The sequence below is a fragment of the Podarcis filfolensis genome, assembly GCF_964270895.1.
Source record: "Podarcis filfolensis genome assembly, chromosome: 1".
Taxonomy (NCBI): Eukaryota; Metazoa; Chordata; class Lepidosauria; order Squamata; family Lacertidae; genus Podarcis; species Podarcis filfolensis.
In genome coordinates this window covers 80,371,107-80,398,848 of record NC_139604.1, presented here as the reverse complement: position 1 = coordinate 80,398,848, position 27,742 = coordinate 80,371,107, and the positions used below count along the sequence as shown (strand labels likewise).

The following is a 27,742-nucleotide window of genomic DNA, read 5'->3' as shown; positions in this document are numbered from 1 at the left end:
TAGAATCAATCATAGAATCATAGGATATAGAGTAGGAAGAGAACCTGAGGGTCATCTAGTCCAACCCCCTACAATGCAGGAATCTTCCAGCCAATGTGGGGCTCAAACCCATGTCCCTCAGATTAAGAGTCTCATGCTCTACCGAGTGAGCTATGCATGCCAGCTTACCAACATCCTTCTTAAATTGTGGTGTCCAGAACTGGACACAGTACTCCAGGTGTGGTCTGACCAAAGCAGAATCGTACTATTTGAATCATAGCTTTACAGTGATTCGTATTTGTGATCAGTTCAAAGGGGTTCCATTCCTAATGGTGTCACAACTGGTCCAGAATTATTATTATTAACTATCATTATTAACATTAGCACATAAACACACACACCTCTCTTCAAGCAAAGAAGATGCTCGGAGTGGGCTACAAATATCAGCAAGGAGATAGCTCCTATTCTCAGACTTGAAATCTAAGGCCACTTTCAGACTGTCTCTAATTTTGGGTGAGATCCAATCACATACCAGTAAAGTCAAGTTACGCAATTCTATCTGACTGGGAGGTCTTGCACAGCAAACTCTCAAAAGACAGACTTCGTGTGATAAGGAACATGATGGAGAAAATGCACTGGGACTTGCTTTGGCACAACATTGTTTAATCTCCCAGTGGACAAATCAGAACAAATGCTCATTAAATAGCCAGTGTTGCCTAGCCTCCCTGCATAGAAATCAAGATGAAGGCAAAATAAATAGGTTGTCTGGAAGTGCACTCAGAGACAAGATACAAAGGAAAATGGACTGGGGAGAGGGGAGTATGGAGAGAGAAATGAAATTCAGGAACTGCTTCTTAATTACAGAGACCTTGTAGTGAAGAGCAGGAGGAAATAATCAGAGAAAAGTGACAAGTTGCTGGTTTTTCAACAGAACCATTTGAGACCCTTGCAGTCCCACTTTCTTGCAGCCTGATGGGACCAATGTTTCCTTACTATGGTGATATCTCACTCTTCTTCCAGAAACTTCAGATCAGCTTATATGAAGTCCTCTATCTCTACTTCAGAGAGCTAAGAGAATGGTTTAGGTATAAAATGTAGCATGATCTACTTCTGACCAATATAAAAGCAGCTGAAGCTTGTACGGACAGACTTTGATTTCACAAACTCTAAGAACTAGTAAGGACCTGAAGGTTCCAGTTTGTAGCATTGAGTCAAGACACTAAGTACATTATCTGTAAGGAGTTCATGTCAAAAACGATGGTCAAACGAATGATATGCCACAGACCATACATCTCCTGTGCAATAGTCAAGTGGATGATCAAATGAATGTCTTTGTTCATTCATTTCTTGCAAGGCACTCAGGACAGAGTACATTGTCATCTTCTCAAGAGGTAGGATAGACTGAAAGAAAGTGGCTGGCCCAAAAATCCAATCCTCTATTTAATCATCAGTTGGTTTTGCCCTTCTCTGAAAGGACATGCACAATGCTGTATGTTATAATTACTTGTCTTCCTACAAATGCACCTTTTAAAGCAGGGATGTCATTTGGTTTGATGTTTATCCTCAACATTTTGTTATTTAAAACCCAGCAAGAAATGTTCTTTTGATGGACCTTCTTTCTTTTTCTTGGTGGTGAATCAGTACTCCTTGCCGCTCCTTCGACTTCCGTGTCTTTGGACTTTCAGGCGCATGTTTGGGAGCTGTTTTAATAAGTTATATTTTGACTGTGGTATTTTCCTCACTTTTTCTTGAGACTACTAGGAATTAGAAAGTGGAGCATATATGAGCTATGTACACTGGAATGTTCGTTGCTCAGGGATTTAATGGGCTACTGGAATACACAGACTTCGCCTCAGGTTTCAGCACGCACACTGTAAATCTTCTATACAGATTTTTCTTTTTTAAAAAAAAGGAACATGTGCACATGATCCAAAAGTTCAAACAAATGACAGGGCAGCTTGGAAACAATAAAAATGTGATGAACTACAGCACAGTTATGGACCGGCCAAAGGTGAACACCTTTAAGCCTCATTGATTTTTATGGAAAAGTTAGGCAAGGGTTGAAATTTGGCTGGATTGCTCCTATGGAATTTGTAGAGTGTAAAAGGGTAACAAAGTCTGGGATGGTAAGGGACAATTTCCCTGAAAGTGTTGGCTGAAGCAGAAAAGGAAAAGGTGGTCCTTTTCACCTTGCCTCATGGCAAGACTGGCCCTCATTGGGTGGGGTGGGGCTCCTTCAGAAGGAAGGGTGGCATATAAATTGAATATATAATGATAAAAAAATAAACAAAGAAGTGAGCCTATTGAACAGCTGGGGTTTATGCAGGGAGTCTATTTAGAAAGCATAAAGGTCCAAGTGGGAGAAGGGCATTCACACCATATGTTTGAAGCACATTCAATACACTTTAAAGCACATGCTTCCTCTCCACAGAGGATTCTGGGAACTGCAGTTTCCCACTTGTAGACCTACAGTTCTCAGAACCTTGTTCCCATGATCATTTGGGGGAAGCCATGCACTTTAAATGTGCGTTGAATTTGCTTAAAATATATAGCGTGGTGTCATGTTTTGTGGTGGCAGAATGAACGAGACCATTTCAGCACTATTGGAGAATTAGATTTTTCATCTTCCTTATGTTAAAGAAGAAAGCCAGCACCTCAGCAAAGAACTGGGCTGGGACTTTTCTTCTGGATATGTAACTTTTTCTATTTGCAGAGAGGTTTTGTGTGTGTCTCTTTTTTCAACATGGAGACACATTCAAAAGTTGTGTTGTTTCAGCTGTAATTTAAAATGGTACAGTCCATTCTGTCACCTTATTCCTCCCTCATTCTGCTGAATAATAGTTTTATGTTTCAGAAGCCCTAGTAGGTGTTACTCGATAAAGGAAGAAGATGGGTTTGAGGGACTTTGAAGCTGCATATTTATCTGTGCCCAGAAAGCCATCCTGGCTCCTATCATGTTTTGGGTGAACATCTGCACAGGGAAGCCTCTTGTATCCATGGAGGTTCCCTATGCACCTATTTTCCAAAGCATATTTTGTATAAAAAATAAAATCAAAATCAAAATGTAAACATTACAATGCCTATGGTAAAAGGAGGAAAGACAAGCAACAGAGATAACATTGATCAAGATATTAAAAAAAAAAATACCAAGTCGTCACTTCATAGTATATTCCAGAACAGGTCCTATTCATGGTCAGCACCTGCATCATCTCAGATGGCAGGAGGGACCACAAAAGGGCTTCTGGTAAGGATCTTAGGACCTAAGCAGGTTTGTGAGGCAAGAGGTAAGTAAGTAAGGCTCGGAAAGTTAAAACCAACATCTTAAATTGAGCTTGGAAACAGGCCAGAAGCCATAGGCCTGGTCCCAGTTAGCATCTCAGCTGCCATGTCATACTAAAGGTGGTTTATGAACCACCAATGAAGAATAAAGTGCAGTAGGCCAAATATGATTTTGCTAACTAGAAAATAACAGACATTGGAGAAATAATCACCATTTTTAAGACAGGGTTAAGGATACTCATCTCCATTCTCTTTACTTGCGTCTATTATTTGTTTGGTGTATTTTTTGACTCATTTCCTCTTTTGCTTGGAAATATTTTACCCAGATTTAGCTGTTGCTCAATGTTTTTTCCATTTCTGAGGAGACTTCAGCTCTCCTCCAGGCTCCTCATATCATTGCCTGTCTACAAGTGGAGTTAAGATGTGTTTTCTATGAAGTGCTGAAGTCTTTCAGCTGATAGCTCATAACTGTGTTCCTAAGCACACCACATTGGAAGCAAATCAATAGGACCTGACATCTGGTTGGCTCTTGTGAAAACAGAGTCATAGACTAGATCCAGCGGTGCTTCTCTTATGCTCTTATTCTAACTTGAAAGGACATTTCACGTATGCAAAAAGGCACTTTCAAACTTTCACAAAGAAACAAATTACATCATAAAGCAATGCAATGATAAATGCATCTTAGCATTTAATGGGATTAAAAGAGATTTAGCACTCACACACTGTGGTTTTGTTTTATGATTTTAATTGTATGTTGTACTTAGTTGAATTGTGATGTTACTGTAACCTACCCTAGAATCATTTGCTGAAGAGCAGGCCATAAGTACAACTAATAAAAATCAATTTTATAATCTTATCCACCAGCTCTTCTAGTACTAGCAATTAGAACAGTCCCATGTGCACACTGGGTTTCTCATTGGAATACAAGACTTGCAACAAATTATATATAAAAGGAAACAAAATACAGTTCAACTGTATCAGTAGCATTTTCCTGAAGGTACTCATACACATTTGCTGTATGAAGGTCAGGTGTGCAGAGCAAGGAGAATGAGTATCTTTTGCTGTCACCATGAAGCTCTTTTTGGCAGCAAATGGCTTCACCTGAAAGAACATTTCCACCCTTATTCAGCCCAGACACTGAAGTCCAGTTCTGAGGGCCTTCTGGTGGTTCCCTTATTGCAAGATCTGAAGTTACAGGAAATCAAGCAGAGGGCCTTCTCAGTAGTGGCACCCACCCTGTGGAATGTCCTCCCGTCAGATGTCAAACAGATAAACAACTATATGACTTTTAGAAGACATCTGAAGGCAGCCCTGTGCAGGGAATTTTTTGTGTTTGAGGTTTTATTGTGTTTTTAACATTTGTTGGGAGCTGCCCAGAGTGGCTGGGGCAGCCCAGTCAGATGGCAGCATACAAATAATAAAATTGTTGTTGTCGTTTGAAAGGAAACAGCAACTTGCTATGAGTGCTCCTAGAAACAAAATAGCACAGGTGTGCTGGGATGTACCAAAATGGGAAAAAGGAAGCGTCATCAAAGATGTCAGAAAGGCACAATCTACAGAGACTGAATAATTTCACTTTCAGCTGTTTTTTGGAACTGCTACTTTTCACACCTATACTAGTTTTTACTGTACTTATTAGATTTTTTTTTCCAGTTAGGAAAAATCTACATAATCCAAGGGCAGGGGGGAACCGAGACATTTTCAAATACAGCTTGACATTATGTGAAGGTACACCTAAAAATGAGGGCTTGGGGAACTCCAGATGTGTCATAAAGGGCAGGTCTAGAAGTGCCTTGGCTTTCAAGTTCCAGTAGTATATTCTTCTTGGCTTTTAGGCTGCCTGTTTATTAAGATGTGGCAACACCAGTTTGCAGGTGGGGAGGGAGTTACGTGCATAATCTGCAAACTAGGGGGAAAGGAAGGGGCTTGGCAAAGTATGTAAGGAAGGCATGCAGTGATGAGAATCCCCAGTGTAGATGGAAGCAAGCTAATTCTCTCCTTTCTTCCCCAAATTTTGAAAATTGGCCTAAGACTTCAGTGGAACTTCTCCAGCCTCAAACTGAGCATGAACCATTGAGTTTTGGAGCTTCACTTCACAGCTGTGATTCTTCATGACTCCATTTTTCACATGCTTGTGGTTTTTAATATATCAAAAATGGCTTACAGTAACAAGAGAAGATAAACAATGGCTATCAGTTAAGCAAGGAATAGTAGCGTCAATTTGTAGTTGTCCAAATCTGTAAATAATGGAAAACAACAAATAGTTTCCAAGCTGCCTCTTTTTCTAGAAAAGAAATAGCTTTGAAGGAGAAAGCCTTTTCAGGCACGACCCCACAAAACATGGGCTGCAGGGGGTGGAGTTGGCAAGGATCCATCTGGAGAACAGCATGACTATGTATGCATGATAATGTCATAATAGGGCTAAGAAGATTTAGATATGGCTGAAACAGACCTGGAAGAACAAATTCATGCCAATAAAGAGATTATGGGAGGAATTCAGTGTAGTGCAATGAAAAATTGTTTCATCAGTGCAAGGTTGTCAGCTTGTCAGAAGGAAGAGTCTTCTTCTCCCCACCTCCTGTATTCTTGGGGATTCTCCTGACCCTCCCAGACCCAATTTCAGGGGACAAGGGAGCTGCAGGGAGGGGAAAGCCCTATTGCACTAGTGGAAATCCTTGCACAGGCTTCCTCTAGTGGGACTCATTTATTCACTGAGTCCCACCCAAAAACTCAATGTTTTAGTATTTGCAAGTAGGCCTTGAACCCTAATTGTTTGATCAGCTTGTTACAGAAAAACAAGTGACGTATGTTGGAATTCACTGATGAGATATATCAGGTAATTTCACACTTTTTTTTTCTCCAAGCAGCTGCAAAATCTGAAATAGGTTCCCTTCAATCCACACAATAGCCATTGGCTTCTACAGAGTGAAAATTTCATTAATGGAAAATGTGCTACATATGTTTGCTCTTACTGAGATTTCAGTGTTTGAGGGTCAAGATGAATCATTGCCACAAATTAACTGATTCTGCTCCCCCACCCTATTCCAAGGCCCACAATTAGTTTCTTGCATAGATCCATGGGAACCAAGTTCTTCTGAAAAATCAGGTCATGGCAACGACCAGCTGTACTAACTTCATTTGATGAGAAAGTTGTGACCCTTCTTTCCCTTCTGATTTTGGTCATTCATGTCTTTCTTAATGCTGGATGCTCTCTGTGGTACTGCCTTTGATGACTGCTTTCTCACAGTGATACACTCCTTTTCCTGGGTCTGCTCTGGCATCCTGCCGCCTTCTGTGCGAGTGAAGAAGCTGCTTTTGATCTTTTTGACTATTCATATTATAGGGCAGAAGCTGATATCTTGTCCAGAGGGCCTCACAATATGCTCCACCAACTCAAAGGGGCATTGCCATCATCAACAACCTGCCATCAGTGTGCATAGCACTGGTTTCTTTTAAAATTTATTTTTATTAAAGATTTTCTTGGTTTACAAAAGTACACGCCTTGCCTCTTTTTTCAGGTTGTACAGTCTTTCTTACAAATCAGTTACATTTGTTGTGAGACATTAGTGTTGGGTACAGTCTAAGGCTGGGGAAGAAGAGGGGGGAGAGGAGGGGGGGATGAGGCTTATATTCTTTCGTATAGTGTACATGTGGGGTTTTGTGCCAGTGTCAACTGTGTAGGTTCTCTTTCTGTTCATTTATTACATTTCCTTGGTAGTGAGAGGTATTGGGGGGCAGGGTGTGGTTGCTTGTCTGTGGTTGGCTGCAGTGAGGTTTCTTTGCATTTGTGAGGGGAGGGAGGGCTTGTTGGGTCAGGTAAGCCAGATTGATTCCTATGCTGTCGGTGGATTCTTGTTGTTGTCTTGTTGGGCTGTGTATGTGATAAAGGGCAGCCATACCGGGGTGAAGGCACCCTCTTCTATTTGTCCCCATGTCAGTTTCAGTTTATTGGTTAGCTTTTCTAGTAAGGCCGTTTCCCATACAATTTGATACCACTGAAGAGGACAGGTTTCTGATCAGAGGGCTTATGATCAATAATTCAACACAGGGAGACAACAGCAGAAGGAGAAGAAAGAGAAGGCAAGGAAGAAGAGGGGAAGAATATGTGTTTCTACTGTAACAATATTTATGCGTAGTTACTTGATGTGTTCACACTAGCCTTCATGCAAGATTTGGGGTATATGGAAAGGAAGAATCTGAATTCTGGCCTTGATCTCTAAGGTTATTATTAATAACACAACGCTTAGCAGTAATACAGTGGCATTCATTCATTCTTATAAAACTGTGTACCAAGGTACCTGCAACGAGTCTTTCCCCCACTGCCCCCTCCATCAGGAGGTGGCAATGGTGGTTCCCTCCCCTCACCAAAAGTACATATAGCTGGAAGGATGACACTGTGCCCCACTTCCTCTTTCAGTTCAAAGTGCTTTTGAAGTCTGTGTTTGGCTGAAGTTAACAGAGAAGCTGAACAGAAAATGAAGTGACCAAAATGGTAGGAAAGAAAGGAGAGCAGTCTTGAAAACTAGGAGGGGGGAAACCAGAGGAGTCAGGGGTGCGAAGGAGGAGGGAGAGAGAAACGGCATGCACACACACACCCTTTAGGTGGTATTTAATTATGTTTTACAAAGAGTAGACCCACTGGAATTAATGTACCTAAGTTAGGGCTCTTCCACACCTCCCTTTTCCCTCCACTTTCCCCAGGGAAACCCACTCTTTACCACTGAACCAGAACAAACAGCAATTGTGTTTTCTGTGGATTGCTGTTTGTTCCAACTCAGCAGTAAAGAGCGTGTTTTTCAGGGGAGAGCAGCTTATATCCATTTCTAGAAAGCACAGGGCAAGCAGGAAACAAATCAGACCCATGCTTTCTAGGCATGGGACAAGCAGAAGTGTGGACAAGCCCTATGTTATGTTCATTAACTTCAGTGGGTCTACTCTGTGTAAAACTAAAATGACTATCACTCCCTGTCTCAGTTGATTGAATTGTAAAAATAGTGGATCTTCCAAGCACTGCTATGATTCCAAAACACAGATCCAAGCTATGAATCTTTATGGATCATCATTTATTATTTTTAACAAAAGGCAGGATTCATCTAAGTTGTTTAGGGCACCGAACAGGGTGAAACAGGATTCCCCCCATCTCCCGTCCCATATTTCCTTCACAGGCCTACAGTTCCTGGAGTGGTTTAACAATCAATCACTCTTCCTAGGGAACTCTGGGAATGGTAGCTCTGTGGGGGGAGTAGGGGGTCTCCTAACAATTCTCAGCTAACTATAGTTCCCAGAATTCTTTGGGGGAAGCCATGATTTCATGTATGATATTGTTTTAAAATTTATGGTGCAGATGGAGCCTAAAGCTGTTTTGGAATCAACACACAGCACTGGAACATTAAAAGTACCACTGGCTTTGCTGGCTGGTGTCGATGGCAACTGTTTTCCAAAACATCTGGATAACACCAGGTTGGGGAAAAGGCTGGTCTAGAGCTAGCTACCATAGTTTGTCAAACAATGTTATCTACTAAAATATATTTTGGGGAGGTGGGAGGAATCTGGAAAGCTGCTTTCGAAGAAAAGCAACTACTTTCTGACACTATTTCCATAGAGATAGTTACAACATCTACAGGGTTGCCAAATTTGAAATCAATATATTTCTGCCAGCTTTCATGCTCTCTCCCCTCTTGCACCCTGACTTTGAAATACCAAACATGATTAGATCATGCTATGAGATTATTGTTTGCCAATGTTCATGTTTTAAATCATGGTGAACTATGTAACCTTATTGAAAGAATCTTCAGCAGACAAATGTTTGTTTTACACGGAAATAATGAAGGGGGAAAACCTCTGTCGATTTAGTCAGGAGTTAGAGTACTTTGCAATTTAACACAATAGTTCAGAACTATTTCACCACTGATAATTTACCAGTTTACACTGGAACTGTGTTATGTGTGAATTCACTAGAGTTCAAAAATAGTGGGCTCACAATGGTCTCGTTCGCACATCATGTTAAGCCAAGCCATGGTGTAATGTGAATTCTGGGGAGGACATGGAAGCCACTTCACTCCTTGGTTGTTTTTTTGTTGAGGTAAACCATGGTTTGACCCAGTTTGTTCTCCAAACCTGGGCTTGTGATTCAACTCTCTCCAAGCTATCCCAAGCAGTAACCAAGGTTTGTTCTTGGTGTACAGCTTCTTGTGGTTTCTCTGGGAGAGCCAATTATGAGTCAGAGTTCGGATGACAAGCTAAGCCAGTCCATGGTTTAGGCTACTGCAGTACTGCAGCAAAATGGCTGAGGAGAAAAGCAGTCACAATCCCCTCTCACATATTTGTGCTAAACAATGGTTAGGCCAATACAACTTTACTGAGCTTGTAGTAGTAGTAGTGGTGTTGGTGGTGGTGGTAGTAATTTATTATTTATACCCCTCCCATCCCCAGCCACTGTGGGGAGCTAGATGTATTTTGAGGAGAGCCTCCTGGCCTCTAGAAATGGTTTTCTGCTTGTAATTGAACCTGAGAATATTAAGTGCCATTTTGCACCTGCGTGGGCTGCTTCCCTCAGGGCCAAAGTAGATGTGATGCTATACATCTTTACATTTTAACAAGATGCACATTTTTAAAAATAATGTTACAGTTGTGTCCTTGGGATGACTTCATGGGTAGAATTTTATCTGGACTAACTAGTGGTTTGGCTTCCAAGTGAGTGGAGCCTCTTCACTCCTTCCAGGCACCAAGCATCCAAGTAGCACATATACCAAAGGCAGGATGGGGAGGTGCCTCTGTTCTGGAGGACCAAGCCCCTCCTCCCCCACCAAAAATTATCTCCTCTCTAGGAAGCCATCTCTGTAACTTAACCCTTAGACAGCCAAGCAGCATAAATAAATAACCATCTGGGAATACAAGCCTGCACAAACCACTGCTGTTTTAAAATGTGGATTGAAAAAACAACAACTTGTATTTACATAGTTATTTTTGTAACTCTGTAAAATGACTTGGATACTTACTTATTGCATGGTATATAAATTGCCTAAATAAGTGTATTCTTAATTTTAGTTTGGGACACAGGTGGCGCTGTGATCTAAACCACTGAGCCTAGGGCTTGCCAATTGGAAGGTCGGTGGTTTGAATGCCCACAATGGGGTGAGCTCCTGTTGCTTGGTCCCAGCTCCTCCCAACCTAGCAGTTCGAAAGCTCCCATATTGTCCAAAGAAATACAAATAAAGCACCAACATTACCATCATTACAATTATTATTACAGTGGTACCTTGGGTTACAGACGCTTCAGGTTACATACGCTTCAGGTTACAGACTCTGCTAACCCAGAAATAGTACCTCGGGTTAAGAACTTTGCTTCAGGGTGAGAACTGAAATCGCGCCGCAGTGGCAGGAGGCCCCATTAGCTAAAGTGGTACCTCAGGTTAAGAACAGTTTCAGGTTAAGAACAGACCTCCAGAACGAATTAAGTTCTTAACCAGAGGTACCACTGTATTAGCAATAACAATATCTTGCTGGAAACCACAATTAACACCACAAATATTTGCTACATAATTAACGCTACAAATAATGCTACATAAACTCAGGCACAGGCATTTGTGGGGTATTAATTTAAAGCAGTATCTGCATGATGACCACATTGTGTGTACCTTTTAAAGGAAAGGAATAAATCAGCTGCACAGAGGTGAGTGCATGGGAAGCCCAGCACACTATTCTGGCTTTTAAGTGCTCCTGGAGGAATATGAACACAGGGCTAGATATTGCACTGCCTGCCCATGTGGTTGAACCTAGAGTTAAAGGGCAGCATGGGCATAGCCAGGATTTTTGTTAGAGGGGGCAGGCTTTTGTTGGGGGGGGACAGAACCTCAGATTTGCATTGATTTGCATTGATTTTCCATGAAGGGCAGTGCATTTCTAGTTATTGTTCAGTCCTCCAAGTAAGTTATAAAAATGTGCACATCTGATGCTACAGATGTGCCTTTAAATGCCGTATTTTACAGACATGTGTTTTGCTACCTCTTTACCGAAAGGGTGCCTGAAGTCAGCAATTATGTGCTGAAGGGGGAAATAAAAATTAGTGATAATCTTTCATTAAACTGCTGCTTCTGCTCAAGCCTCGGGGCTGCATTCCATTTGAATTTAATTTGTGTTCAGAGATACAGATATGCTTCGGGCTCTCAGTGTGCTTACATTTCCCACCCTACACCTCTCTAAATGGTTTCATCAGGTGGGACTATGACTGTCTGCATTTTAAGCATATTACTTGCCCCAAAGGACCTGGGAAGTGTAATTTTTTAAGGGTGCAGGGAACTCTAGCTCTGTGAAGGGTAAACTACAGTTCTTCGAATCGTGTGTGTGTGTGTGTGTGTGTGTGTGTGTGTGATTTAAATGCATAGTGTCACACCCTCCAACTTTGCTCTGATGAAAATTGGGACGTCCCATTTCATAATGATAATTTTACTATTTATACCCCACACATCTTACTGGGTTGTCCCAGCCACTCTGGGCAGCTTCCAACATAAATAAAAAAACACAATAAAGCATTAAACATTAAAAAAACCCCTTCCCTATACATGATTGCCTTCAGACAGCTTTGGTGTCGGGTAACTCCATACCCTCACAACATTTCTCCAGTGAAAATAAGGACATCCTAAGGAAAAATGGGACATTCCGGGATCAAATCAGAAACCGGGACGGCTTCTCTAAATCAGGGACGTCCCTGGAAAATAGGGATACTTGGAGGGTCTGTAGTGTGTATGCATAACTGTGTTGCTTCCGACAAGGACTGGTACCAGGGACAGGCATTGCGAGGCATCTATGAGGCCCACACCCTGCAGGGAATACCATGGCCATTCCTGATGCTCCTGGTTTTGCTATCCTGTTCACTAGTCCTGTCTAAGTACTCAAGTGGAATAGATAAACCCTGGTATCCTAGTTCTAGTGCTTGTTATCCAAACACTTCCCTGTCACTTGCCTTATGACCACAAGTCAAAATTTGGGCTTGGTGGGTGGGTGGGACTGGGTTTGTTATGTAGGCAGCTTGAATTTCCCAGCACACTAATAGCCATGGATAGTCTTATCCTCCATGAATTTGTCTAAGGCTCTTTTTTAAAGCCATCCAAAGGGGAGTGCTCTTGTGCTCAGGTCCTGCCTGGGGGTTTCTCAAAGGCATCTGGTTGGCCATTGACAATGGGATGCTGACTTGCATGGTCCTTTGGCTTGCTCTATCAGGCTCTTCTTGTGTTTGAGTAGCTAGCCATTTCTACAGCTTGTGGGAATACCCTATTGCATGAAAGGAGCAAGTAAGATGGTTCTGGAATGGCTTGGATTTAAAAAGAAAAAGATGAGGAAGATCCTGAGGAAGAGGAGAATTTAAAAGGGAGTGAGAAGCAGCTTAATGAATAGAGGCAGGAACAGGGCTTTTTTTCAGTCAGAACCTGCCAGAACTCAGTTCTGGCACCTCTCAGGTGGGCACCATTGCCATTCTAAGAGAACGAGGGAGGCGTTCATGGTGAGTACCTGCACCTTCCCTCACCCCCTAGAAAAGTAGTACTATTTCTCTCTCTCTCTCAAAATGGCAGTGGTGCGTTCCTGAGAGGCGCCGGAACTGAGTTCTGCAAGCTTCAGAATCAACCAAACTCAGAATCTTCTGAAATCATTTTGCATCCCTTTATTGACTTCATTACATCGGAGTAGAATATGGCATTGCATCATCCAGAAGGTTTTCCATTGTTGCAGTTTATGAGACTAGCTGTGGTTCTATGTTTAACTACTTTCTAATTTAAGCAAAATTCTCTTAGTTCTATGTCACTTCAGAGAGCACATGGCAGTGGTGGGTGTTGCATGTTTGGGAGGGGGGAATTACTATGCGGGGAAAACTCTCACATCATATATTTAGCTCACACATTTCTTTCTTTAAGCAGATTTGTATCCTGCCCTTCAATCCCTAGCCATCTTAGCTTCCCATCAGATCAGCTTTAAAAGAAGAGCTGTGGAGTTACCTTTTTGTTTTAGAAATGGTTGTTAGAAGAATTAATGTATTAGAAAAGCCTGCCTCAGTGTCAGCTGAATGACATAACCTTTTGAGAATCTCCCAAACCCATAATTCTTTCATCTTGGTATCTGTCATAACACTTTGTTTACATTCAGCACTTCAAAGAAAAAGCTTGCATCTCATCTACGGAGTGCAGTGGAATCATAAAAGCTGCACATAAAATGCAGGGCCCAAAGGGGCTGATAAATATATACAGTGGTACCTTGGGTTACATACGCTTCAGGTTACAGACTCTGCTAACCCAGAAATAGTGCTTCAGGTTAAGAACTTTGCTTCAGGATAAGAACAGAAATTGTGCTCTGGCGGAGCGGTGGCAGCAGGAGGCCCCATTAGCTAAAGTGGTGCTTCAGGTTAAGAACAGTTTCAGGTTAAGTACGGACCTCCGGAACGAATTAAGTACTTAACCTGAGGTACCACTGTACAGGAAAAACCCAGAAGCCAAATGTTGCAGTAGGGTTCCAGAGTGCTGGTACACTAGATGACTGCCATGCATTATTTGTGGGGCTATGATGGCAATGTTCTGCCTCCACGTTTGGGGGCAGTTATGCTTCTGAATCCCAGTTGCTGGAAACTTCAGGAGGGAAAAGTGCTGTTGTACCAAAGTCCTGCTTTTGGGTTTCCCATAGGCAGGCACCTGATTGGTCATTGTGAGAGCAGGATGCTGGACAAGATGAGCAAGATCCAGCAGCCTCTTCTTATGTTCCTATTGTATAGTTTAGTTATTAGTTGGTACTGAACTTACTTGTAGCTGGGTGGAGTCAGGAGATTCCTGTTGCTGTTCTGCTCCAGCATAAGAAATACAATGGCTGCTTCCAGGCCATGCCTTTATTGATTATTCACCCCAATTTGTGTGCATAAAGTTTGTGGGGAAGTTAGATGACACTGGGCATTTATCGAGCAATCATTCTGATTTGCTAGCTGTTATACCCAGGTGCATCATGCAAAGCTCATCCCTCTCTTTCAGGTCACTTTTCTTATAGCGATTGAGGGAGATGAGTTTGTTGCACAAAAGCGCCAAATCAGCTTCAACTTCCAACTTAAATTTGCCGCCATATGATTGAATCACACCTCAATCAAACAGCAGCCCGGAAGCACCCGGTAAGGTTCCTGACTGCTGTGTCTCTCTGGAATTCTGCACATGTTCAGATGCCGAAACAGCCCACATATGTCAAGAGTTCAACCTCGGCAGGCACAGAAAAGAGGTTGGAGGGATCCCTGCTGGCTCTGATGCAGCCCTGCTCCAGGTATCTTTCACAAGATACGCAAGGAGCTGCCCCAAGCACATTGTCCGCCCGTTTCCCCGCCCCTCCGCGATGACCTCGTGTCCCTTGCACTCGAGAAGCGCGACGCGTGTGTTGCTGGGCGTCCAACGGGTCCCTCCCTCTCGCTCCCCTCCCGCGCAGAAAGAGTTAAAAGGAGCAGCTGAGAGGTTTTTTGGGGGGTGACGTCGTCTTGCTTCTGGCCGTCTGAGGAGTCTCTTGAAGGTAGTTCCCCCTTCTGATGATGAGGGGAGCCGAGCCGAGGTCTGAAATCTGAGAGCCTTCACAGAAGCACCACTTGCAGAGGTCCCAGCAAAAGCTGCTCGCCTGCCTGCCTCCCTTGCCTTGCCTTTCCCTGAGCAGCAGCCACCCGCTTGCCCTGGGCGGCCTGACTCTGAGCAGCATGGAGAGAGCACCCTGGACCCACCTGGGACTCGCAGTCCTCTTGCAGCTCCTGTTCATTTCCTGCTTGCCAAGAGGTACTGTAAGTAGGCGACTCGCTTTCTAGGCATGCTTAACAGGACGGGTCTCTGCGGGGCCCCCGCCCCTTCTAGAAAGACCGGCGCATTTTTGGTCCCCCACCGTGTGGTGGGATTAATCCTGTAACCTTCTGGGACGAGTTTCCTGGGAATTTGGAGGAAAACAATAGGATCTGAGCCACACTGCTGGAAATCTACTTCTTGCTAGGTTTCCCTGAAATAGTAGAAAAGAAAAACACCACCCCTTTTTCTTTTAGCAAAGTATAATTTGTTTAGCTTGCCAAAAGGCAGATTTTCCTTTTCAGCCTGACTCCGAAGAAAGGAGGGGAAGACAAGCAAAACAAAAGCCAGATTTGAGTTCCGACCTGTGCTTTACTTTTGCCAGTACTGTTCAACTTTTTTTTTTTTACTTCAAAGGGAAAATAGTGTGGAAGTTAAAAGGGGCTATTTTATTTTATTGCATGGTTGTCGTTCGCATGTTGGCCTGCCAAGCTGGCATGCATAGTGCCAAAATAGTTCTTCTTTCAATATATGTTTGCCGGAACTGTCTCCAAAGCGCGCTGCTTTCATGCCACCTTGTTTTGCCATGGAAGCCCAGGCACCTCTCACATTGCTTTTGTTGCTCCCAGAGTCCTTTGCAGTCCCTCGCAGGTTACCCTTCTGAGCAATGGGTGGGAAGGCCAGATCAACTTTTTAATAACTAATGGGCAACAGGAAACTCTGGAATCTGAAAGTAGGAAATCTGCAACATCCCTTGGACAGTATGTTGACATAAAAAGGCACGTTGTGGCATTCTGTGGGACCCTTAGGCTTTTAGAGTAAGCAGTGGCCTTTTGAAATAAGGAACATAAGCATCCATTCTCCGGGTAAGGAAGCCTGCCGATTGCTGCCTCATTAAAGAAAAGAATGATGGTAAAATCACATGTACCAAGTAAACATTGCAGCATTCCAAACACCGAAGCTCATAGTGTGTATAAATAACTCCATATGTAAAGTTATGCATCAGGTCTTGCGCTCCACTTGAATGCATTTAAAGTCAAATGAAATGGATTTCCTGGGCAATTCCCCAGGGCCAGCAGATTCTGCTTTGGGGCCTTTCAGAAGTCTAGAAGCTCTGGTTGTGGTAAGCATACAAGAGAATTCAGGTAGTCTCTGTATTTGCCTCCGGAAAGTAGTTGAGCAGCTCCCTCTTAAGGGCTTAGTTACGCTGCAGTTTATTACTGCCCAAGCTTGTGCCTTCAGTGCTGAAGCAATCCAATAATAGCACAAGTGTAGCTGTCCGGTTCCACAGTTGATTTAAGGAACAATAAAGTATTCCCCTCCCACCTCCCCAGTGCTGTGTGCTATGAACCAGGAAGAAAGTAAGGTTGTGGGAATACACAGTGAGTTTTTTGTGCAGACAAAGGCGATGATGATGGAGACTGGGGAATGGGGGGCAAGGGAGAAATAGACCAATACCTTACTAGGACAGGTCTGTTCTTGGGACTTCCTGCTCTGCTATTAGGTCTACTGTTCTTTTAGCAGGGACATTTGCCCTCCTCAAAGCAGTTTAAAAACGCAGCTTCTGGGAGTATTTAATACCAGCTCCCAGATGTTTTCAATGTAGATACTGCAATTCAGGCTACATCAACAGCACTCTGGCACTGTGAACATGGAACATAGATAAGCCCTAACTTTTTCCACCTCAGCGATGAAAGCAAAGATCCCTGGATAAGAACATTCTTGTGGGATACCCCTGCATTTAATTTCCTCAGATAGTAATCCACATTCCTTCCATAGGATAAGCTTCGTCTGTTGGGTTAATTTCCTATTGCCAAAGCTGCCCTGCAGCCTAACAGTGACAGACTCTCTAGCAGAGTCAGCAATTAGTTTTATCTGCTGAGTCACTTTATAATGCATGATAGTCAATGTTTCCTCTGATATTTAGCTGTGGCTCCCTTGCCTTTACCCTCTTTTTCTTTTTTGCTCTCCGATTCTACCTAATTGCTGTACAGTAAACACTGCAGGGTAGTGATGGATAGGTGTGGAGAAACAGAAAAAGGGCCTCAATCTGTAAGGGCATTCCTGTCTTCATTTCTCTCCCCTCTATATGTGTATGTCTGAGGGCAGAGCTGTAGCTGCAGGAGGCGGGGGCAGGGGGCTAGCCAGGTTTTTTGCTCCAGGTAAAGCCTCCAGAGGGGCACCATTGAGGTTCCCAGACTATATGTGTGTGTGTACGCAAATGTGCATGGGTGTGTGTGCCAAACTGAGCCTGACCCAGGTGAAATAAAGTCCAGTTTCAGCCCTGCTGAGGGATGGGCCAGGGGCAGGAGAATGCTGCGATGCTGGTCTTTGTCTCCATCTTTGTCACAAACTATGTAACAGTCATTCCTTCTCACCTGGACCCCATAGTTTTGTAAGGAATGGGGAGGTATCTATTCCAGCACACTTGCTCTCACCAATCTAGAATTCTCAGAATTCTTTAGGACAGGAGTGAAGAATCTTGGGGCCAGGGACCAAATGTGGCCCTCCAAGCTTCCACATCTGGCCCTAGTGACTCTCCCCCCACCACACCCTCTCTCTAGGCCACACCTGTCACCACTGAAGAACCATTCTCAGCCCAGGGGCCGCATTCTCTTCTGGGGGCCACGCAGTGGTGGGCGGGGCCAGAGGCAAAAGCAAGCAGAGCAACAGCTGTGAGTTTTACCTTTGCACCATAGGCTACACATTCCGTTCCCCATCCAGACAAACAAGAGCCATTACCGGAGATCAATGGCATTTCACCCAGGCAAAAACACTACAAAGGATGCAAAGCAGAGCCAGTTTAAAGGTAAAGGGACCCCTGACCATTAGGCCCAGTCGTGGCCGACTCTGGGGTTGCGGCGCTCATCTCACTTTATTGGCCGAGGGAGCTGGCGTACAGCTTCCGGGTCATGTGGCCAGCATGACTAAGCTGCTTCTGGCAAACCAGAGCAGTGCACAGAAACGCTGTTTACCTTCCCGCCGGAGTGGTACCTATTTATCTACTTGCACTTTGACGTGCTTTTGAACTGCTAGGTTGGCAGGAGCTGGGACCAAGCAACAGGAGCTCACCCTGTCGCAGGGATTCAAACCGCCGACCTTCTGATTGGCAAGTCCTAGGCTCTGTGGTTTAACCCACAGCACCACCCGCGTCCCAGAGCCAGTTTATCCTGGAGAAAAAAGGTGTGGAGACCCCTGACTTACTTATGTGAATACATGGGACGCCTTTGGCTTATTTGAGGCAGAGTGGGTGGCAGGGAGACGGCAAAAAACACAGAGGCAGTCTCATTTTATCTCCCTAGAGCCAGGAGAGAGAAGATTGGCAGGTGCAGCAGAATTCTTTGATCGAATCAAAGGCATCAAAGGGAGTTTGAGACAAACATGATGTAAGCAAGCGGCACTTCTGAAGAGAGTGACTGATGCTTTTCTGACCCAGGGAGATTAAAAAAATTCTATCTATGTAGAATTGGGGGTGGGGGTGGGGATAGGATCACAGCTGCAGGCTGTGCCGCTGGCCTGCATCACCTTAAATAAAATGTCTGAAAAGGGCCACTGCAGAACAGCAGGGGCAGAGAGCACTGTGGGCGACTTGCCCAAGATTCCTTCATCTTCCTTCTTCAAAACATGATACCTTACCTTTCAGTGATATAGGGTTGACACCTTCTGTGCCAGGGATGGTGAAGTCATGGCCCTCCAGACTCCTATAAGCCCCAGCAAGCATGGCCGATGCTCAGGGATGATGGGAGGGATAGCTCAGTTGGTAGAGCACAAGACTCTTAATCTCAGGATCGTGGGTTCGAGCCCACATGAAGCAAAGTGATTCCTGCATTGCAGGGGTTTGGATTAGATCACCCTCGTGGTCTCTTCCAGCACTACAATTCTATGATTCTAAGACATGGAAAGCCACAAGCTCCTCATTTCTGTTCTATGCTATTATTTTACCCATATATATAGCCTCCCAAAAGGCAAGGTTCCCTTTGGAATGTATGTGATGCTACATGGCAGGGTGAGAGCCTTGCCTGGGTATGGTGACAACTAGTTAACAGCACTGAAGGCAGTACAGGTTCACTTTTTAGAAGCAGATGCAGTCTCAATAGCATGTCTGCATGCATGCAACATAAGGACATAAGATGAGCCTGCTAGATCAGGCCAATGGCCCACCTAGTCCAGCATGCTGTTCTCACAGTGGCCAATCAGATGCCCCTGTGAAGCCTACAAACTGGACATGAGTGCAGTCACACTCTGCCCACCTGCAACTGGTATTCAGAAGTGCAACACCTCTAACAGTGGAGGTGAAACATAGCTATTGTAGTTAGCAGCCTTTGCTACCCTTGTCTTCCATGAGCGTGCAGACTATTTAATATAAGGAAAGTTCCATCAGAAGTAAACAAATTCTCTGCATGTTGATCACACCCTTATGTGCTCAGCTTGCTTGGGGATTCTTGGGAGGTTTGGAAAGATGATTCATCAGGATGCATTCCAAACAAATAGTTTTGTACCATGGGGTCAAGCATTATCTGTGTATGTGCAATATTCCTGCCAATCCTGTCCATCCCCCCCCCCCATCCCCTGAAAATGAGTCACACTCACAAAGCAGAACACAATGGCCAGGCCTTCCAATGCAGCAAATTTATTACATAAATTCTTCATAAGGACCTGAATTTGGGTGGGGGTGTCAAAATTCAGTGATATATGTATGTATGTATGTATGTATGTATGTATGTATGTATATCAGGTAGGAAAATAATGCACCGACAATTAAGGGATCACATTCCACACATTGGCCACCCACCAAACTCATGAAAAATCTCTTGCAAACTGATTTGCTCAGAGGTCAAAAAGCTGTGTCATGTGTAAAAAAAAGAAAAACACAATACCCTGTAACAGTTTATGTCACATCTTCTATCTGCCAAGAAAAACCTTCATGTTCCCTATATGGCCATAATTAAAAACCGTCCTATGTTTTTATTGAAGTCATAGGAGGGAGCATAGTGATGAGAATATTTGTGTCTTTTGAAGACTCCTACTGCTCTTACTTAACCAGAGAGCACCATAAGACTTGGGGTGTGTGTGTGTGTGTGTGTGTGTGTGTGTGTGTGTGTGTGTAATTACCAGGCACAGAGAAGCCTGAGCAACCTCAGGACTGGAAAGCCCAGTCATTAACTCTTTTTCTCCCTGCCACAGTCCCAGCAAAAACTGCCTCTCCAAAGCTGCTTTTTGCATTTCAAGGGAAATCCCCATAGGTGCCAGGCTTCCCTGTGTTTCTGTTTACATAACAAAGCTTGCTCACATTACAGTAATCATATTTGCACAACTAGTTTGGTCCTTATAAGAACATATACAGCAGAGGGCTCCAACAATCCTTCTAGCACAGCAGCTGAAAAGCATTGAGATGCAAATCTAGACACTTGCATTGTCAGAGCTGTGAGCATAGCTGTCAACGTTTCCCCTTTTTAAAGGGAAATTTCCTTATTCCGAATAGGATTCCTCGCAAGAAAAGGGAAAAGTTGACAGCTACGGCTGTGAGATACCATGTTTGTTCAAAGTCACTGGTTCCTAACTTCTTTAAATTGCTGTAAAAAGCATTTTGTGAGGGCCTATTCTATCACCACATGCTCCACGAGCCTGCAGTTTGGGATAGAGTTGCATTGGTGGTTTGGCACAGGGAACAGTGGGTGAAGTCATTACATGTGCCCAGACCATGATGAGAAAAACAGACACTTTTCTGTCAAATAAGACTGATGGAAACATTACCAATGGTTCCAGTTCATTTATGACATGCTACATTCACTAACCTAAATGCTTTGCTCCATTAGAAGAAACAAACACCTCAAATAGCTAAAAGGGAAATCTGAGGGTTTGTGGTAAACATACTAGAACCAGGGAAGAAGTATTTCACAAAAAATGGCACATTTGTATCTTACCAGAGTTACTGTGGTTTAGTGTTACGTCCAAACCAGCATTATCTACTGGCTGGCAGAGGTTCTCCCGTGTTTCAGACTGTATCCAATGAAGTCATTGAGCAAGTTTGTTGGCCCCATCAAAAAATCTGCTCTGGGGCTTCCCCCAACCCCCTGGAGCAGATTGAGGGGGTGGCGTGGATATCAGGGTGCGCAAGAGGAGGAGAGGGAGGGCTAGACTTTTAGCCAGTGGCTAGACTGGATCCCACAGACAGAGTGAGAAGGATCTGCTGTGGGTTTCCAGAAATTATGGTCCCTTACAAACTAGTCTTTTGTGTGGGTGGGTGCATTCTACAACATGCCATTGATGCAATAATTGTACAATAGTGGCAAATTTATACCGAACTGTCCACACATCATTCCACTTTATTAGTTGTTCTGTGATACTTCCCTAGTGTTATAAACATTATTGCCGTGAGAGGACACTCTTATACTATGGTGCAAAGAAAGACGGACATGCACATGGAATATTTGTGGTATGAAATGTTATAGGATTTTAGTAGGAAACTACAGGAGATGCACCAACTGCCAGTGAAGCTGTATGACCACCCAAAAACATTTGCAGGTGCAAATGTTACTGAAAGCACGATCACGTGTGACCACCCTGGTAACATCATGAGGTTAAATCATGATCAATAAAAAAAGAGAGAACTTCTGGAAGGTCTCTTGATATTCAGAAGCATAAAACCAGTTCATATGTAACAGGAATTCACATCACATAGGTCTTAGGAACACAAGAAGAGCCTGCTAGATCAGTCCACTGGCCAGTCTAATTCTGCATCCTGTTCTCACAATGACCAACCAGATGCCTATGGTTTCTAGCAACTTTGTAGATTTGTTTAAGCCCTTCTTTAAAACCATCTAAGATAGTGACCACCACCACATCTTTTGCTGGTGAATCCCATCAGTTGTTTATCCATTGCGTGAAAACATTCCTCTTGCTGGTGCTGAATCTACTGCCCATAAACGTCACTGAGTGGCTGTAGTGTTAAGAGAAAAGATGTGTGTCTTCCTATCCACTTTCTCCATTTGATGAATAATGTTACAAACCTCTACCCTCTCCTCAAGTCATCTCTCTCTTTCTCTGTCTCTCTCAATGAAAAAATCATAGCTGAGTCTGATTCAAGCCAGTGATATACAGACAAGGGAGCCTATCTGTTTAAGAATGCCTGAGCCTAGCAATGGGAAATCGAATCGCTTCTCTCACACACATATTAAGGACATGGCTATTTCCTGGCTCACTGAATTTGCAAATGTTTATGTCAGCGCTTAATGACATTTCTCCCTTTGTTCCAACCCAATAAATTAGCCAGTCGCTTCTTCTTACCTTACTGGTGTAATAAGATTGAGATTAATATTAAGGAAGCTGGCACCTCATCTAGACTTTTAATCATTTTTTAGGATAATTAAACCATGGAGCCGGAAAAAAAACATGCATTCCTCCCCACCTCCCCTCAGCAAATACCTTTCCATGTAGCTGAGAGAATTATGCTGAGTATAAACACAATAAATCTGTCAGGGAGTCCTTTTGGTTGTTCTTCTCTTCCAACAAATGTGTACTTCATGACGGCTAGCTTCTACCTCGACTGTTGAAGGCAGGATCCCTCAGGGTGGCAGTTGCCTGGAATCACAAGTGAGGGCAGAGGGCTATTGTGTCCAGGTCTTGTTTACAGGCATTATCCAAAGGGCTATTCTTAATAGCACTAAACGTTCCATGTTTATTGAGGTGTTTTTTTGCTATTGTGCTTAGAACTGGCCATGGCTTTTTCTTTGGAATAGAGGGGAACAGGCTTGGGGCCTGCGATACCAATTGGGATTGCAGTCTGGGAAGGGGTTATTTTCCCTCTTTGTCTTGTCTTCTGGCCAAATACTGCCCTCGAGAACATCTCTACACTCCAGAGTGTCTATTTCCCTCCGAAAGTGCTGTTTGCTGCAAATAAAAAGATTTCTGGGAATGAATGTGAAACTTGTGTGTTCAGATAAAATGAAACAATTTCCTATGAAGAAAGGAAGCATTATAGCTTGAAGTCAGTTGTGTACTTTGTGACGTTCTGAAACCCTTTGTGGTATGTTTTTCCCCCTCTGTACTTTCATCAGAGTTCAAGCTGCCATGAGATTTTTCCTCAATAGAATTCTAAGGCCAAGACATCCAGTGCAAAAAAACAAGCTCTGCATTATTTCTTTGCTTTGTTTAAAAAGGCTCTGCTTTAGTAGCCCTCTAGTGTTCATAATTGGAAGACTGCATCCAAACCGATTCTGTGTCACAAAGCCTCACCTGGTTCATATTTGTGATCCAAACTATGAATAAACCCTCCAATTAGTTGTTGCAAGCCACATTACAGGGCTCAGCCTGTCACCCAGATTTTATAGCCGTTGTTAATAAAAATGGACCCACCTGACTTATAAACCAGGATGGGTCTAAAATTCCAATCTAACTTTTAATAGCCATTGGTGTAATAAACAGCCCATACATTCTGACTATCTGTCTCCATGAATACCAACATATCCTTTGTGTAGAGTTTATTAAACAGGATTATGGAACAGCTGCATAATGCTGGCTCATCCTCTTCCCTGAGCTCAGTGGCGGCCCTGGTGGGGGAAATGGAGACATTCTGGGATCAAATCAGAAGGTAGAATGGCTTTTGTAATTCCAGGACTGTCCCTGGAAAATAGGCACACTTGGAGGTTATGCCTTAGGATGGGTAAATTCTACTGCTACAACTACTACTGAGAGCCAGTGTGGTGTAGTGGTTAAAAGCGGTGGACTCGTAATCTGGTGAACCAGGTTCGCTTCCCCGCTCCTCCACATGCAGCTGCTGGGTGACCTTGGGCTAGTCACACTTCTCTGAAGTCTCTCAGCCTCACTCACCTCACTCACCTGTTTGTTGGGGGGGAGGAAGGGAAAGGAGATTGTTAGCCGCTTTGAGACTCCTTCGGGTAGTGATAAAGCGGGATATCAAATCCAAACTCTTCTTCTTCTTCTTCTTCTACTACTACTACTACTACTAATAATAATAATGTATGAAGATTCCATGGGAATCAGTTAGCTCATAAAAGCACAATGGACATTTACTTGGAAGTAAGTCCCCCTGAACTCAGTGGGGCTTACTTCTAATTAGACATGTATCTGATTGTATTTAGGGAAGGGTCCTACCAAGGGCTTTATTCAGATGCAGGAGCTTAGCTTCAGCACCTCTCAGATGGGCACCATTGCCATTTTAAGAGAACAAGGGAGAAATTCATGGTAAGCTCTGGCACCTCTTTTTCTAGAAAAATAGTGCTCAGTGGTAGAGCATCTGTTTTGCATATTTTCCAGATTCAACCCTCAGCATTTCAAAGGTAAGATTCCTTGTCTGAAACTATGGAGAGGTACTGCCAGTCAGTGTAGATGGTACTGGCCTAGATGGACCAATGGTCCGATTCAGTATATAGCAGCTTCCTATGTTTCTATTCATAGTGACTTCAGTGTGCCTAATTTTGCCAGAAACTTGTAATTTTTTTCTAAGTCACTTTGTGTGTGGAAGGCATAATCCAGATTGAAGCAGTTTTGTTGCAATGAACACAAAACAGGAAATTTAAGGCCCTGCTGCTGACAAAAATGAAGGACGGTCTTGTTGCATTCCTTCCTCTATTCATCTCTGCAACCTCCTCTTATCTCCAGGCTCCACAGTAACAGCCCTCAGGTCTGTCTTTTGGTTGAGGGACACCCTGATAGAATTGTCAGCTCATTAAATTTCAATTTGCTGGATGCAGACAGCATGCCAATGGAAGGAAGATGGAATCTGCAGAATTACTTTCTTAGCCAACAGTCACAATTTTTGCAGTATCAGTCTGGCGTTTCTTAAAGAGGAGTTGGCAGCATCTGCCAAGTTGAAAACCTTAGATACTGTTTAAAAAATAACGGTCATACAAATATTCTGCAATACTCAGATAGGTAGTAGCAACAGTAATAGCAATTCTATTTCAGCTACAGCGCTAAACAGGTAAACCATTAAGAAGATGATAAGGATGCAACAGCAAAAATATAATTCAGTGTTTATACAATTTCCCAATCTGTCATCTGACAACAATAATGTATGTCATATGAAACAAATGCATCGCAGCAGCTATTTTCTCCAGAAAACGCCATAAGCTGGAAGGAAATGTGAATCAGATCCCTCTTCTTAGATACTCCAAAATGAGTGAACAATGCTTTATTTAAATAAAGCAGAAGTCAGGTCAAGCCTATGGTTTGCCTCTTAATATCTCTAGGATCCTGTTGATGGCATTGTGCAGAAATGGGGTTGAGGTGCTCTCTTTTCATCCCTGGATTCTGTGATAGTCAAGATACATTTTGCTGAGTCTCCTGCAACAAAGAACAGCGGCCAAATGACAGTCCTTCGAGTCGGGACATCAAACCACAGATCTCCTGCCTGACATGTTGTTTGGCTGTAACAGAATGGATGACATTCTGCCAATAATGAATTATTCCCTGCCACACACCCCTTCCCTTTGCTTTTCTGCAGGGTATACAGTGATCAATGAAAATTGTCCGGGAGCCGAATGGAATATCATGTGTCGGGAGTGTTGTGAGTACGATCAGATAAAGTGTGTGTGCCCCGGGCGAAAAGAAGTGGTAGGTTACACTATTCCGTGCTGCAGGAATGAGGACAACGAGTGTGACTCCTGTTTAATCCACCCAGGTATGTTGATTAATTGCCCTTATCTGAATCCCCTCACCTTTTGGGTGTTCTCACCAGACATAAATCTTTATTCAGTGATCCTGTTTGTAGCTAGGTGGAGCGTGCAGCCTGTTTTGTCTGCCAGACATTGATGATGAATAGGTTCGTTCTCTCTCTCTCTCTCTCTCTCTCTCTCTTTTCAGAGATGGATGGGTGCCAATACAAATGGTTTACTGAGTTGATGAAAGTTAATGCATTTAGCATATTGCCGTTAGTACATCCCCTTTTCTAATAATTTAAACTCACGCTCAGAGTCGAAAGTTTCCAGGATTTCACCGTGTATGCCTGGAAGCCCTCCAGAGAGTAAAGTCATTGTTGGCTTCAGCACCAGATGAGGATTTTTCATTCCTGAGTCTCCCAGGCCTGGCTTGCACATTGCCTTACTTAAAAAGATAGGAACAAAGTTGCTGAGCTCAGGCTCCGCAAAAGGAATAAGAAAACAGTAAAGACAAAGGGATAAGGAAGCAACAGCCAGTAGAACCAAGAAGATAATAGTTCTATTAGGAATTGATCCAAATTGTTTACCCTGGGTCATTAGTCTACTTGCAACGCCAGATTTAGGGCAGTGCAGGCGGTTCCCTCGCACAGGGTGCTGAGCTGAGGGGGCACAAAATAACACTATTACTAATACTACAGTAGCAATAATAGAACCTATATTTATATGCAGTGCTTTTTTCTGGGGGGATGCAGGAGGCGCATACCTCTAAACATTTTGTGAATCTAAGTTTGGCCTCATTGAGTGGCAGTATTTCAATATAAGTAGGAAAAAGAGAATACCCCTAAACATATTTTTTAAAGAAAAAAAACCACTGTCTATATGGGTACCTACTGAGAAGATCCATTAAAAAGCAACTGTACCAAAAGAAATTATTGTGAAAATAAGAAATATTTGGAGGAGGGCAAATTTTGTCTTTGCTTAGAGCACCATATAACCAAAGTCTGCTCCTGCTACTTGACATTATCCCAAGGAAATAGTCAAATTTCCTAGATAGTGTTTAGTAAAGGAAGTACCATATAGGCCAACAGCTTTGCCCAAGTCCTCCGGCTCCTCCATCTTGAAGCCAAGGAACTGTAAGTAGATTTAGATATACATTTCCAGCTACAATCTAACCAGGCTGCCAGTCTTTTATCACTTGTTCTGGCTGTCCAGAGCAAACACAGTATGTGACAGCTTGTCTGCTGTATTATCTCTGCCATCCACTTTCATTTGCTCCTTTGTAGCCCAATGTGCATGCCCAGCAGTTTCAATTCGTACTAGGTCTATTTTTTTTTAAGTGTTTGGAATTTGTGCAGTGTTGTATTTTTGATATAAAAGTCAGGTTTGTTTATGAGATTCCAGTTGTACTGTGAGACTGAGATACAGATTATGTATGCTCAAACACAGTGCTAAATGTTCAGAGATATTGGGCAGTATTCAGTTAATTCTTGTGTTAGAATAAAGGGATTTCCCTCTCCTTTCCCCACATGCATCTTGCTGTGCCCCATAATCCACACTGAAGGCTCGAGGATAAGACCAGAACCGGTTTAAGAGGGTTCAGGGGGACACAAATCACATATATGTGGCTCAGAACACTTTCCAAACCAAGGTCTGTTCAATCAGACTAGAAATGTTTTCTAAATGTCATTCCCCATCCAGAAAAAAACTGAACGTAGCCTTCCACACACCGGATGGTTTTTCTCTTCTTTTTTAGGCTGTATGATTTTTGAAAACTGTAAGTCCTGTCGCAATGGATCCTGGGGAGGAACGCTAGACAACTTCTACATCAAGGGCATCTACTGCGCAGAATGCAGAGCAGGCTGGTATGGAGGAGATTGCATGAGTGAGTATTGTTAGAGACATGCTCCCCAATAGGAGAAAGGGTACTGCTTCAAATACGGCGGAGGGAAGACTGATTGAAGTGGGAATCAGGGAGATGCATGGCTAGGTCCAAAGAGCTACTCATCCAGGACAGGAAGCAGATCCTTGCCATGGCCGACGCAGTTCAGAATATTGGATAAGGTGGGAGCCATGAATGGGTGATGC

At 43.3% G+C, this 27,742-nt stretch overlaps 1 protein-coding gene across 2 annotated transcripts in view; it reads left to right on the top strand.

Moving 5' to 3' along the window:
- Positions 1-14,637: 14,637 nt before the first annotated feature.
- Positions 14,638-27,742, top strand: part of PAMR1 (peptidase domain containing associated with muscle regeneration 1) — a 44,879-nt gene continuing 31,774 nt past the window's right edge. Inside the window, exons 1-3 of one of the 2 annotated variants that reach the window (XM_083601880.1) lie at positions 14,638-15,038; positions 25,504-25,680; positions 27,411-27,539. In XM_083601880.1, the coding sequence (XP_083458006.1) occupies positions 14,963-15,038; positions 25,504-25,680; positions 27,411-27,539 (382 nt within the window). In that variant the 5' untranslated portion in view covers positions 14,638-14,962. Of the gene's footprint in view, positions 15,044-25,503; positions 25,681-27,410; positions 27,540-27,742 lie in introns of both variants that reach the window. The other variant, XM_083601881.1, reaches the window with a different exon arrangement.